We start from the raw sequence: 12961 nt of genomic DNA, 5'->3' as shown, positions 1-12961 counted from the left end.
GTTTAGCTAGCTAGGTGCTCTACCATGATTGTATTGAGGGATTTTTTTGGGTGAATTTTGTAAAAGTAATAGTTTGTAATTATTTACTACCAAATTAAATATTGTACAAAACAAATCTAATTTTCAAAGTCAACTTTTCCTAAGAATGACAAAAGTGGTTGCTTGAAAAAGTTACAATAATAGTGGACAATTAGTTTCACAATAACTAAATTGGATTTTAAATCCAATCAAATGTTTGAACATTATAATACAAACCTAAAAATAATTGTAACAGATATAAACTTTGGAGGCATAATTAGTGAAGATATTGAGATTAGTTGTCTTTTCATAAGATTTGAGTGACTTCATATAGACCTTTATAATACCATTATACTTGTTATTAACAAGTTATATATACATATATATAAAGAAGGTTGGTTGTATATTTATGGTCATTTTATTTGAAAAGGGGTTGAGATTTTATTTATATCCCTATAAATTAAGGTAGGAAGAAGTCACATCATTCATGCTCTTTAATTGGCCTAATTAATTTGTCTATTGTATGATTATTATGTATCCTAATTGGGGAAATTAAAATTTGCAAGTGCCATATTTAATTGGATATATGGTTAGAGAAAAATGAATTAATAATATTCAACAAAAGAAGTGACCACCGTGAGATGGCTTCTAACCAATTAGCAAGAAGTTTCTTTTTAAAGATTTAAGGAGGCAAACCAATATATATATATATATATATATATATATATATATATATATATATATATATATATATATATATATATATATATATATATATATATATATATATATATATATATATATATATATATATATATATATATATATATATATATATATATATATATATACATCAATTTGTCGACTTTGTTCATGTTTGAATTTTCTTCTTTGAACTCTCTTGATGGTTTTATATCAACCGTGAAATAAAAAACAAAATTTATTTCAAAATTAATAAGTGCATGTGTAATTTATGAGTGAGACATATAAGCTATTATAGTTAATTTAGAAAGGTTTTAAGTTTGACAATGAGATGAGTGTGATAAATTCGAATATTTTCTAATACATTAATTTTGAGTGCTCCAATGTCTTAATTTAATAAACTATAAAATTAATTCATTTTGATAAATATTTGCCGACGGTTAGACATTGAAAAAAAAATCTAAAATATTTAAGGTTGTTCTAGGGCGTTCTCTTCTATGTAAATTATAAATCTTAAAAAACTAAAAAAAAAAAGAAAAGATAATTCATAGATATTTTTTACCCGACTTGTACGGTTAGCACTCTAGGGATCCCAAGTGGAGTCCTCCTCACTCATTATTTTTATTTTTTATTCTTGGTGGTTTCTGAATAAAAAGAATAAACTTGTATTCAAGAAATTAAAGAAAACTCTAATTAATTGTAACTTGCAGGAATTGAGCATTGAAAAAATTATAATTTGACTAAATATTAATTACAATGAAGAAAAATATATAGTTTGGTTAGGTTGAAAATGTAACATGTAAATTAGTTTAATTCAAAACAAAATTTTCTTCTTCCTAGTATTATAAAAATAAAACATCTTTAATTTCCTCGAAAAAGAAAAAAAAGAAAGAAATGTGGTGCACATGTATGTGTGCATGTGTGTGTGAGAGAGTGGAACATCTATCTATAAGAGGAAATACCGTTCCCATAGATGAGGAGACAACCTAATACAATAAAAGTTTGGTTAATTAAGTGAAGTAGAAAGATGGGGAGAAGTCCTTGCTGCGCAAAGGAGGGGCTAAACAGAGGAGCATGGAGTGCCATCGAAGATAAGACTCTCACAGATTTCATTAACACCAATGGAGAAGGAAGATGGCGCAGCCTTCCCAAAAGAGCTGGTAAATCCTTACAAATTAATAACATTTGAGTTCGAGTTTTCAAACCCCGAAACATGGACCATTTACAAAGTATTTGGCGCAGGTTTGATGAGATGCGGAAAAAGTTGCAGACTCAGATGGTTGAATTATCTAAGACCCGATATTGTAAGAGGCAACATTTCTGTAGATGAAGAAGATCTTATCGTTAGACTTCACAAGCTCCTAGGAAACAGGTAATTGATTTTGTTCAACAATCGTCGCTAATTATCTATAACGTCGGTTTGTTTACTCGCTAATTCTGTAAATGTTTTTTTTTATTTAGATGGTCTTTGATTGCTGGAAGGCTTCCCGGGCGAACAGACAATGAAATAAAAAACTATTGGAACACCACTCTTTGCAAAAAAATTACCAACTCTTCAATTAAAAAAAACTATCATCCCAAACTGAAGACAAACTCTCCGGCGACCACAACCGCCGCCCTTCCGCCGCCGGTAAACGCCATCAAAACCAAAGCCATGAGATTCTCCTCTAAAACAACCTTCATTAACAAATATCATCCTCAACCCACACTTCAGATCAAGGAGAATACATCATCAATCATGGCTTCAACCGCATTCTCGACGGTGCCGGATTCTGATAACTTTGTGTTTCTACCGGATGATGATGCTGCCGGCGACGGCTCCGGCGCCGGAGACTTAATGTTAGGTTTGGACCAGCTGGCTGATTTTCGTTTCTCAGATCTTTTCTCCAATGATTTTTCTGCTTATAATTCTGATTTCGTTTTCCCCCATGAGAATTATGTCGTTGAAGGAGATGGACAAGACCGTAATTTCAATCCATTTGAAGATACGATGAACATGGAGTTGAACTGGGTTCTACATGAGTGACAAGATCCAACTTCTTAAGAAATAATTATATTTAATAAAGTAGGTTAACATAATAATTAAGTAATTAACTAACTTATTTAGCTTTTAAGTAAGATCTGTGTTGTCCAATTAATTCAATGTCATTATTATTATTATATAAGCTCTATAATAAAGCTAGAATAATAATAGTAATAATAATAGTTAATAAATTAGTTGTTCAATATCAATAATAATGTTGCTTTTGTATTTATCAATGTGTACGTACGTCCTATGAACGAAGTTGGAAGATTTTAAAATTAAATAAAATATTGTTTTATAAAGTTCTTTGTAATATTAATTAATCTTTTTAGCATTACGGTTAAGGTGGGCAGCCATAAATGCTTTAGCATATTTTTAGCAAAAACATTGCTTAATTTGTACTTGCAATATTTGTTTAGATATAATAAATTTATGTAATATATTAATATATATTTAAAATACCAAATTTTATTTAAAAAAATAAATACAGTTATATACTGTATGATTTTTCAGAGCAAGTTCCTGAATTCAATCTCCTTTACCTTTCTCAATTAAATTGCTTCATTTTAATTATTCCTGTTTTTTTTGTTTGTTTTATTATTTTTCACCTCATTTGTTTATGTAATTACTTAGTTTTATCATTTTCTTGACAACTTTGTTAATGTAATGTCATTTCAAAATAAGTTCTAGTTAATATTTAGTTAGTTAATTTCAAATGTGTTGTAAATAATGATTTAAATACAATAAAATTAAATATTAAATTATAAAGTTTAAAATTTATGAAAATAAAAAAATTAACTAACACTAAGATTCTGAATAAAGAGGATAAACTTTTCTACCGAAAATTTATAGTGAATTATAAAGTTACATTTTAAAAACCATACAAAAAAATATTAATATTTGTGATTACTTGAAACAATATTAAATATAGTAATTAATCAGTTGACCTCGGAACAATGGAGAACTGCATATTCACTGTATACAATTTTTGTTTGTTTGTTTTGAATTTCTGTAAATATATAAAATGTCTGATTCTAAATGTAGCAATTGCTTAGGAATGTATAGATTTTGTTTTTTAAATTCAACTGACTTCTAAATTATATGGATATAACTAATTATCCTATATTACGTAATATTTGCTTAATTAATTCAATACATTTTAGAAATAATATAATTATGCCTCTATTTATTCATTTTAAATTTTATATAAAAAGACTAAATTAAGATGTACTTGTATTAAGATCATTGAACTTCAAATAAATTCCTAGTCAAATATCATCAGATACGGTTCACTAAATATCTTTAAAATATAATTTGTTATTTAAATTATATATATTTTTACAAGTTGAGAGATAAAATATTATTAATATTACTGATGCCTTACATTAAAGAGCATGTGGGTTAATTGACGTCATGTATTGGGACCCACCACAATGACCTCCGTCCTTATTTCACGTGTCACGGCCCACGGTTTAGGCCTACCATTTATTAATTATTTTCAATAAAGTATTCAATAATTATTTTAAAAATTGATCGATTACATTTTTTTAATTATAAAAGTACTAAACAAAACATACCCAAAAAAAATATTCTAAAAATAATATAAACATACAATAAAAGTCTAATTAACATGTGCACTTGTTCCGTAAGAATTATTTTTAAATATTTTTCACACAATAAATCAAATTTTTATAATTATATTAAACAAAATTAAATAACTCACTTTAATTATTTAAATAATATAAATTCAAACAAAATTCAAGTAGGCATTAATAATGCACATAAAAAAAAAAAAAACTAAAATACAACAACAGGATAAAGAGAAAAAAAGAAGTTGTTTTTATCGTGAAAGTGAGTGTTTCTTTCCAGGGACACATGTGACTCTTGGTCTAATAAATAAGAACAGCAAGGCTTTTGCTTTTATTTTTATTTTTATTTTTAAGTATTATTAATATTTGTTTTATATTTTGTTAGGTAAAAAGAAATTAAAAAACTACCTTCTCAAATGTTTGGATATATTAGTAGTAAACTTTTGAGGGTATGTGATGGGAAAATATTTATTTATTTATTTTTAAAAAAAATTTTGAATTTGGTCCATTTGGATAAACTTCATTTGTGGGAAATGTTCAAAATGCTCTATAGTCAAGTACTTGTTTGGGTTTTCACTTAGACAAATTGTGAGTTCATAACTTAGTCTTTTTTATATTTTTTTATTTTATGATTTTTTTTTTAAATTTGAGTGAAGAAAATATGGAGTACTAATAATTTAATACTTTGTAGATCTAGACCGACCACCAACCCGGATCCCGGTCTGGGCCAAGACCATGACGAGCTCTAGGTAAGATCCTCAACCGGACAAATATGTCTGGTAGATGCTAATATGAATCCATTAAAAAATTTATGGGCCCAAATTTGAGAGCTCAAATTGGGAGCTGATCTTTTTTATTTATAATTTTAAGTAAATTAAAAAATAAACCTGTCACCGAATAAGATTTAAAAATATAATTTGATGTTAAGAAATAGTTATTTTAAAAATAATAATGTGAATAAAATAAAATAAATTTTATTTCATTGAATTAATAAATTTTAATGTGAACCGGAGTGGGGCAAAGTTTTTTATTTTCTGACTGAGAAGCAGACTGAGTGAGTGAGTCGGTGAACCGGGGTGGAGCAGAGTTTGAACCGTCTGCAAAAGTCTTCTGACAATTTCTGACCGTCCATTTATCTCAGGCTTTAGACTCGTTTGATTCGGCGTTTATAAGCAGTCTATACGCGTTTACGTAATAAGCTGATACAGTAATTTTGCGTAGTAATTTTGCGTAGTAAGTTCACCTAAATTTTTTTTTAATCAAACACACTTTTGCGTGTAAACTTAATTTTCTCTCTACCTTCCCATCAACGTTTAAGATTATAATTGTTTTTCTCTCCTATCATTTTTAAATATTATTTTTATTAATTCTTTTTCTTCTATTTCATTATTTTTTAATCATTTTATTTATTTACTCTCATTTATTTAATATATTTCTAATCATTTTATTCATTTTCTCTCATTTATTTCATATATTTATAATAATTTTATATATTTATATAAATTATTATAATAAAAAATATACATTTAAATATATTTTTATTTATTTATATGTATCTTAATATATAAAATAATTAAGCAAAATATAAAATAAAAATATAAATTTTTTTATTATCTAAAAATATCAATTTAAAATAAATATTAATATCAAGAATGTGATAAACTATAAAATAAATTGACAATTAAAATATTGAGTTAAAGAACGAGGGTTTGAAAATATGAAAATATATATAATAATATTAAATTACTTTCTTTAATTCATATAATTTATAGATTTATTACCATCATCAAAAATATTATAAGAGATTATATTAATTAATTGTTCTAGTGGTCCAGACCGAATTTAGCCAGCCATAGTAAATGAATGAACAGTTTTATTAATAAAATGTACCCATCAGTAAAAATAAAATAAAAACACAAAAATGGGGCGGCGGCCATTGCTTTTTCTATAGTTACATTGCATATATATTGTATACCGTATCACAAACATTAATCATTTTAAGATTTGTCAAATGTTTTATTTATTTTATAAGTAATATAATTCACTAAGTTAGATCAAATTAACAATAATAATTTTTATGAAAACGATTTAATTAATGCTAATAATAATAAAAAAAGAAAAATGCATGCTCTAATATACAATATAAAAATTAACTAATTTAAATAAATATTTATTTATTTTTGTACAAATAATATAATTTAGTAAATAATATAATTTAGTTGGTTAACTTATTAACATAATAAGTTAAGTAATAATAATAATTCAAATAAATGTTAACCAACTAAATTATATTATTATTATTACTTAACTTAAGAATTATTATTATTACTATTAGGGTAAGATTATTATAATAAATCTTAAGAAATAATAATAATAATTCTTATTTTGAACTAAATAAATCTTTAAAAAATAAGTCCATGTGTAATTTAGAGAGTGAGACAAGTAAGTTATTATAGTTAATTAAGTTTATAGACGGGTCAACTCAGAATCCAACCCAAATATTCATTTATTTTTATATATATATATATATATATACGACAATGCAGACACTTTCAAAATTAAGTATAATTATTTATTTATATATATATATATATATATATATATATATATATATATATATATTTGAGAAAGGTTTTAAATTTGACAATGAATGTGATAGTTAGGCTATTAACTCATAAATAAATTCGAATAGATATTTTTTTTTTTTTTGTAAAACATTAATTTTGAGAGTGATTAATTATATTACATCTATATATATATGTATATATATATATATAAAAGTTGAGGTTAATTTAGATATATATGTGAGAGTAAATGGATATTTGGGTCGGATTTTAAGTTGACCCCCCATAAACTTAAAACGGTTAAAAATAAAATAAAAAATGATATAGCTATGGTTCGAACTTGCAACCTAACAAAATAAATATAACCCTTTAGCCATCTAGGCTAATAACACTTTATATTTTAAATTGAAAACAACATTCAATTAACGCGAGACATTTTAACAATATAAGTTCAACTTTTTAACTAACTAATCTCTCTATATAATGAGAGTAAATAAATATTTGTGTCGGATTATGGGTTGACCCGCCCATAAACATTTTTACCGTAATATTTTTTTTACGGTCTTTTATATTATTATTCGTGCAAATGCACGAGATACATGATAATTTTAGATTAATTTCACAAACTTATTAATTTTGTACATATTTAGATCAATGTCTTAATTCCATAAACTTATTCATTTTGATAATTATTTTTTATTTTATTATTATACTAGTAGCTTCTTTTTTAATCAAAATAATAATAATAATAAATAAATTCACTTCATTATATTTTTTCTCCCTTTATATTTTTTTTTTCAAAATTTAATCCGAACACGGCTGCTAAGGATATTTATGGTTCTCTTTATTCGTGTAAATTGTAAATCTTAAAAAACTTCAATAAAAAAGGAGAGAATTTATTCAAAATGGTAGATATTTTTTACCCGACTTGTACTGTTAGCACTCTAGGGATCCCAAGTGTAGTGTTTCCTCACTTTATTTTATTTTATTTTTTATTCTTGGTCGTTTCTGAATAAAAGGAATAAAGTTTCAGGAATTGAGAATTGAAAAAATTATGATTTGACTAAATATTAATTACAATGAAGAAAATAAATTGTTTGGCTTTTATTTTTATTTTTATTTTATTTTTTGTTAGGTAAAAAGAAATTGAAAAACTACCCTCTAAAATGTTTGAATATATTACATATTTTCAATATATCTTAAAATCAAATTAAATAAAAAATAAAATTATTTTTTTTCTAAAGCACCCAAAACTTAAGGGCAGTAAACATTTGAGGGTATGTGATGGAAAATATTTATTTATTATTTATTTTGTTTGAAAATGGTCCATTTGAAAAAATATTCCTAATAAACTTCGTTTGTGGGAAATTTTCAAAATGCACTATTATAGACTTATAGTCAAGTTACTTGTTTGGGTTTTCAATGAGACATTGAGACAAATTGTGAGTTCATAACTTAGTTTTTTTTTTTTTTTTTTTTTTTTTTTATTTTGGGTGAAGAAAATATGGACTATTAATAATTTAATACTTTGTAGATCTAGACCGACCACCAGCCCGGATCTCGGTCTGGGCCAAGACCATGACGAGCTCTAGGTAAGATCCTCAACTGGACAATTATGTTTGGTAGATGTTAATATGAGTCCATTAAAATATTTATGGGCCCAAATTTGAGATCACAAATTGGGAGCTGATCTTTGTTATTTGTATTTATATTTATATCATTTATAATTTTAAGTAAATTAAAAATAAACCTTTCACCGAATAAGATTTTAAAATATAATTTGATGTTAAGAAATAGTTATTTTAAAAATAATAACGTGAACTAATTTGATTTATATATATAAAATAATAATTAATAAATAATAAAGTAAACCGGAGTGGGGCATAGGTAGGTTATACTACTTTATAGTTTCTGACTGAGAAGCAGACTGAGTGGGTGAACCGGGGGTGGGGTGGAACAGAGTTTGAACCGTCTGCAAAAGTCTTCTGACAATTTCTGACCGTCCATTTCTCTTGGGCCTTGTTCCAATCTAAATGTGAACTCATTCCCAATTTACTCCCTCTTTTTTCTTTTCTTTTACCATTATGCCATCCATCCTATGAACCATCTTCCATCTAAGCTTATAGCCAGCCTTATGAACCATAATTACTCAAACAGATTCAATCCATTTAAGCTAGCTAGCTAGCTAGCTACCCTTTGAACCATTACTCAAAAAGCTTCGATCTGTTTATTTATTTTTTTAGTTTGATTGTGTGCTCAAATCGATCTTGAATGTGGGCCAAGTAAAGAAGATTCGATCGATCAAACATGTTTCTTTTGGCTGGGAAAAGTATAGACGACGACTAAGGGTGAACCTCCTTTTTCCATTCGTTCTCTTTTTATCTATCCCTCTATCTGAACTGGACTATTATACTTTTTTGCTGCTCACTGCTCAGTCAGTCAGTAGTGTTGATGAAGGTAATGAAAAAGCAGACCATTCTAATTTGTCACTTTTTTTTCTTATAAAGCCTGCCTGCTGCTTGCTCGCTCATACTAACTACTACTACTACTACTACAGAAACATGAAAGAAAGCTTGAAACACTTATTATGGTTTTCTTTGGTAATTAAGGATGAAGGTTCTGTTATATTACTCTTCTTAGAAATTATGATGGATGGATGGAAGAGATGGTCCTCTTCTTGATTGATAGACACGTTTCATTTTAGTTGTTTAAAGTGGTCATATTTATGTTGGAAGAAGCAAAGCAAAGCAAAGCTCAGCTCAGTCAACCGATGGTCCCACCCCAATTGTTCTGTCTGGAATTTGGTAGTAGTAGCAAACAAACCATACCATACCATGGCCAAAATAACATAATTCAACATATTATTATTAATATCATCCTCCCTCTCCATAACAAAAATCAAAAACAAACATAATAATAATAATAATCAATCAAACAAACAGAAACAGACAACAGGTGTGTGATCAGTTCTTCCTCTTCTGCTCTGTCTTTTGTTTTTTGTTGGGTCTTTGCTCTAGCTGCAATGCAAACCCACAAATGGGAACATTCATTTTTATCTGCAAATCCAAATCCAAATTCAAAATCATTAATAAGAAGATAACAGAAAATGAGATTAATTTAATTGATTGATTGGTTTACCATCATGGGTGGTGGTCGGTCATAAACGAGTCATGTGAAGACTGATTGGGGATGGAAATAGAGAGCTGGGTTGTTGAAGAATCCTTACTTCTTGGCCATTCATCAAAGAAATCATGCGTTACCTTCTGGGGTTCTTCATTGTCCCAGTCTAGTATCTTGAAAGTCATTTGATTATTGTTTTGGTTGGAGGCTTGAAACTGATCAGGAGCCCTAATTCCATCCAAATGGCTAAATGGAGAGGTACTACCAGTAGTAGTAGTAGTAGTACCCATTCTCAGTTGCCAACAATCATTAATCTCTTTCGTTCCTCCAAAGCTGATATAAATATCATTCTTTTAGCCACTGTTCAGCAGCTATACATACATGCATACATATATATATATAATAATTTTAGAAAAAAAAAACAAGAACCTGTAATTTTTGTTGTCTGAATTTGAGGAAGGGGGAGAAGAGTCCAGGAGCAAATTAGTAGGAGTGGTATATAAGAATGAATGGTTGTGATGACTGTAGTCATAGTTGTTGATGTCAGTAATGGTGCAGAAAGCTGAGGAATTTATGGGTTTAGTAGTGGTGAGAACAGAAGATGATGAAGATGATGGCGCCGGTGAGGGTTTAGAGGAGGCTGTTGTTGTTGTGGAGGGTTCTTGCTTTCTAGAATGGTTTCTGCCTCTGTGCATGTGACGTTCGCAGTATTTAGAATCAGGGTATGCTTCTTTTGAACATCTCCATTTCTTTCCATCTGTTCTCCTGCATCTTCCTGGCTCTGGGTCTATCTTTCTCCCGTAATTACCACCACCCATTTGGAAACTGTTCCATCCAACTACATATTGGGATTGTAGGTATTATTATTATATTATATAAACAATTTCATTTATAATGAAAAAGAAAAAGAGAAGATTAATGATGCTTACTCATGTGCAGAGGATGAGGATGAGGGGGAGTTTGATAGGCTGTTCTGACATTGAAGAGAAGATCAGGTGGGATTGGGATGCCATAGATCATGTATTTGTATATAAGAGCTTGGTGTTCAAGTTCTTGCCATTGAATTGCAGTGAAGGGATAACTAATATTACTACTCATCATGTTTCTTTCTTCAACTCAAGAAAGAAAGAAAGAAAGAGGAGGTAGTAGAAGAAGATGAAGGGGGTTCTTGAGGGCTGCTGGCTATATCTTTTATTTTCGTTTACAGAATCTTTTGATCTTGTTCTGAACATGGATAATAAAGAAAACTAATGGTGCTGATCAACTTTTTTTCTTTTCTTCTTCAGAGAGAGTAGTGTGTGTGTGTCAGAGTGAGTACTGTGTGCTCATATTATGACTGCACTTGTCAGTAGCAGCATCTGTTGCTGACTCTGTGGCAGCTGTTGTCTCTGAGTCCTTGCAGAAACCCATAAAAACTATTTTTTTATTAAGTGAGCTATGCATTTATAAATGTTTATTAAAAAGGGTCGGTTTGTGCTGTGTATAATATGGTCTGATTCATTCATATGAAGATTTGTAACAAGGTTGCAGCTTTTCTTGTTTATGCTTCTCACTTAATTACCAACAAGAAGGGTTCATTTGTAAGTTATGCATTCAGTTGGATTGTTGTCTAAAAAAAACATTTATTGAAATAAATGGATTCTTGCAAGGTTTAGGTTTTGGTTGAGCTATGAAATTCATAAATTTATTTTATCTTTCCCTTTGAAGCCAGTTCTTGGAGCATCGTTTACTTAAAATTGTTGATTTTGAAAACAATTATGTATTTATTTTTCTCAACCAAACATAAATAAATAAATAAAGAAAGAAAAAACAAGTTATTAGAGAAATCCAAAACTACTGACAGGTCTAGGATTTATGGGGGTTAAGTTTTCACATGACCCCTAAACAGCTGGCTAGCTCTGTTCTCAGGGCCTTTTACAGGCTGCAAGCCTAGAAGACGACACTGCTTGAGCCAGGTTGGTTGGCTGGTTTGACAGTTTTGGCGTGGTCCAGTCTTTCTCTCCTCAACAACTCATTTCTCTATTTTCACTTTCAGCTTTCAAAATGGAGAATAAAATAGTGGGTTATCTATCCCTTATTAATAAAGTAAGTTAAAAGTTTTATGATTTGAACTTGTGTTTAGCAAGAGAAGGGATTTCGAATTCAGATAAATAGTGAGTTAACATAATTGTAAATCCATAACATTGGAGGACTGACAATATTAGGAAGATTTATTTTCAAATAATTTACAAATGAGGATGGAAGAGGAGGTGGAATCAGATTAATGAATGGTCTGGTCCGAGCTGAGGTGTGTGTGTGTGTGGGGGGGGGGGGGACAGTTTGATCCTCTCTCTGATGCAGAGCACTGCTTCCTCCTCCTCCTCCTGGGGGGTCCTCTATTTTTTGATGTGCCACGTCACTAAAATGATGTAATAACGAATACATTTTCTTCTGTTTTCGCCAATGTAATGTAATGCAACAAAGGCCATCATATCAGCTTTTGTGTTTGTTTGGTTGTTGGCATCTTTATGATGAAATATATCCCCAACCCCAAAGGCTAGGCCAATAATAATTATAAAGAAAGAGAGAAAGAGAGGATTCACTATTCAGACATCTTTTTATGATGAAAACGTGTTCCCAAATCAAAACAAAAGATGATGACATGGATGAGTGAGTCGCCGCACCCACTTGAAAATATATATATATATATATATATATATATATATGTCTGTCTATTAAGTATTATCTGAAACCTGAATGAATCACCCAGCAATCAATGTTTCTTGTCTCTTTCTCCTCCTCCTTTTTGGACCATTCAAACCTTCCTCCTCTCCTCTCCTCTCCTCTCCTCTCTTTACTTAATCAAATCCCAATTTTTTCTATGCAGATTATCTATCAAAATTACCTTATTTAAAACCCTATTATTTTATGAACAACTATTCAAACTAAGGGGCAAGCATCATAAC

General features: G+C 28.8%; 2 protein-coding genes and 1 long non-coding RNA gene across 3 annotated transcripts; 2 read left to right on the top strand and 1 right to left on the bottom strand.

Annotated features, from left to right (window-relative positions):
• Positions 1-1628: 1628 nt before the first annotated feature.
• Positions 1629-2974, top strand: LOC124912053 (transcription factor MYB1-like). Its single transcript, XM_047452609.1, has 3 exons — positions 1629-1880; positions 1963-2092; positions 2182-2974. The coding sequence occupies exons 1-3, from the start codon at positions 1748-1750 to the stop codon at positions 2744-2746; spliced, it is 828 nt and encodes a 275-aa protein (XP_047308565.1). The 5' UTR covers positions 1629-1747; the 3' UTR covers positions 2747-2974.
• A 7062-nt stretch (positions 2975-10036) lies between these two features.
• On the bottom strand, positions 10037-11117 carry LOC124912218 (growth-regulating factor 6-like). Its single transcript, XM_047452785.1, has 3 exons — positions 10946-11117; positions 10446-10854; positions 10037-10349 (listed from the first exon to the last, which is right to left on the bottom strand). Exons 1-3 carry the CDS (start codon positions 11115-11117, stop codon positions 10037-10039), a joined length of 894 nt encoding a protein of 297 aa, XP_047308741.1.
• Positions 10743-11295, top strand: LOC124912219. Its single transcript, XR_007096644.1, has 2 exons — positions 10743-10873; positions 10956-11295. It is a non-coding gene; the product is annotated as an uncharacterized LOC124912219 (long non-coding RNA).
• The last annotated feature ends 1666 nt before the right edge of the window (positions 11296-12961 follow it).

Source organism: Impatiens glandulifera, chromosome 8, assembly GCF_907164915.1.
Source record: "Impatiens glandulifera chromosome 8, dImpGla2.1, whole genome shotgun sequence".
Lineage (NCBI taxonomy): Eukaryota > Viridiplantae > Streptophyta > Magnoliopsida > Ericales > Balsaminaceae > Impatiens > Impatiens glandulifera.
This window is presented reverse-complemented; position numbering and strand designations above follow the sequence as displayed.

Bases quoted from the DNA above. Each gene is read 5' to 3' on its own strand.
- LOC124912053 (XM_047452609.1), top strand. From the start codon at position 1,748: ATGGGGAGAAGTCCTTGCTGCGCAAAGGAGGGGCTAAACAGAGGAGCA. The intron at 1,881-1,962 runs GTAAATCCTTAC...TATTTGGCGCAG, and splicing joins CAGCCTTCCCAAAAGAGCTG to GTTTGATGAGATGCGGAAAA. The intron at 2,093-2,181 runs GTAATTGATTTT...TTTTTTATTTAG, and splicing joins CACAAGCTCCTAGGAAACAG to ATGGTCTTTGATTGCTGGAA.
- LOC124912218 (XM_047452785.1), bottom strand. From the start codon at position 11,117: ATGATGAGTAGTAATATTAGTTATCCCTTCACTGCAATTCAATGGCAA. The intron at 10,855-10,945 runs GTAAGCATCATT...CCCAATATGTAG, and splicing joins TCCTCATCCTCTGCACATGA to TTGGATGGAACAGTTTCCAA. The intron at 10,350-10,445 runs GTTCTTGTTTTT...TATTTATATCAG, and splicing joins TCAGACAACAAAAATTACAG to CTTTGGAGGAACGAAAGAGA.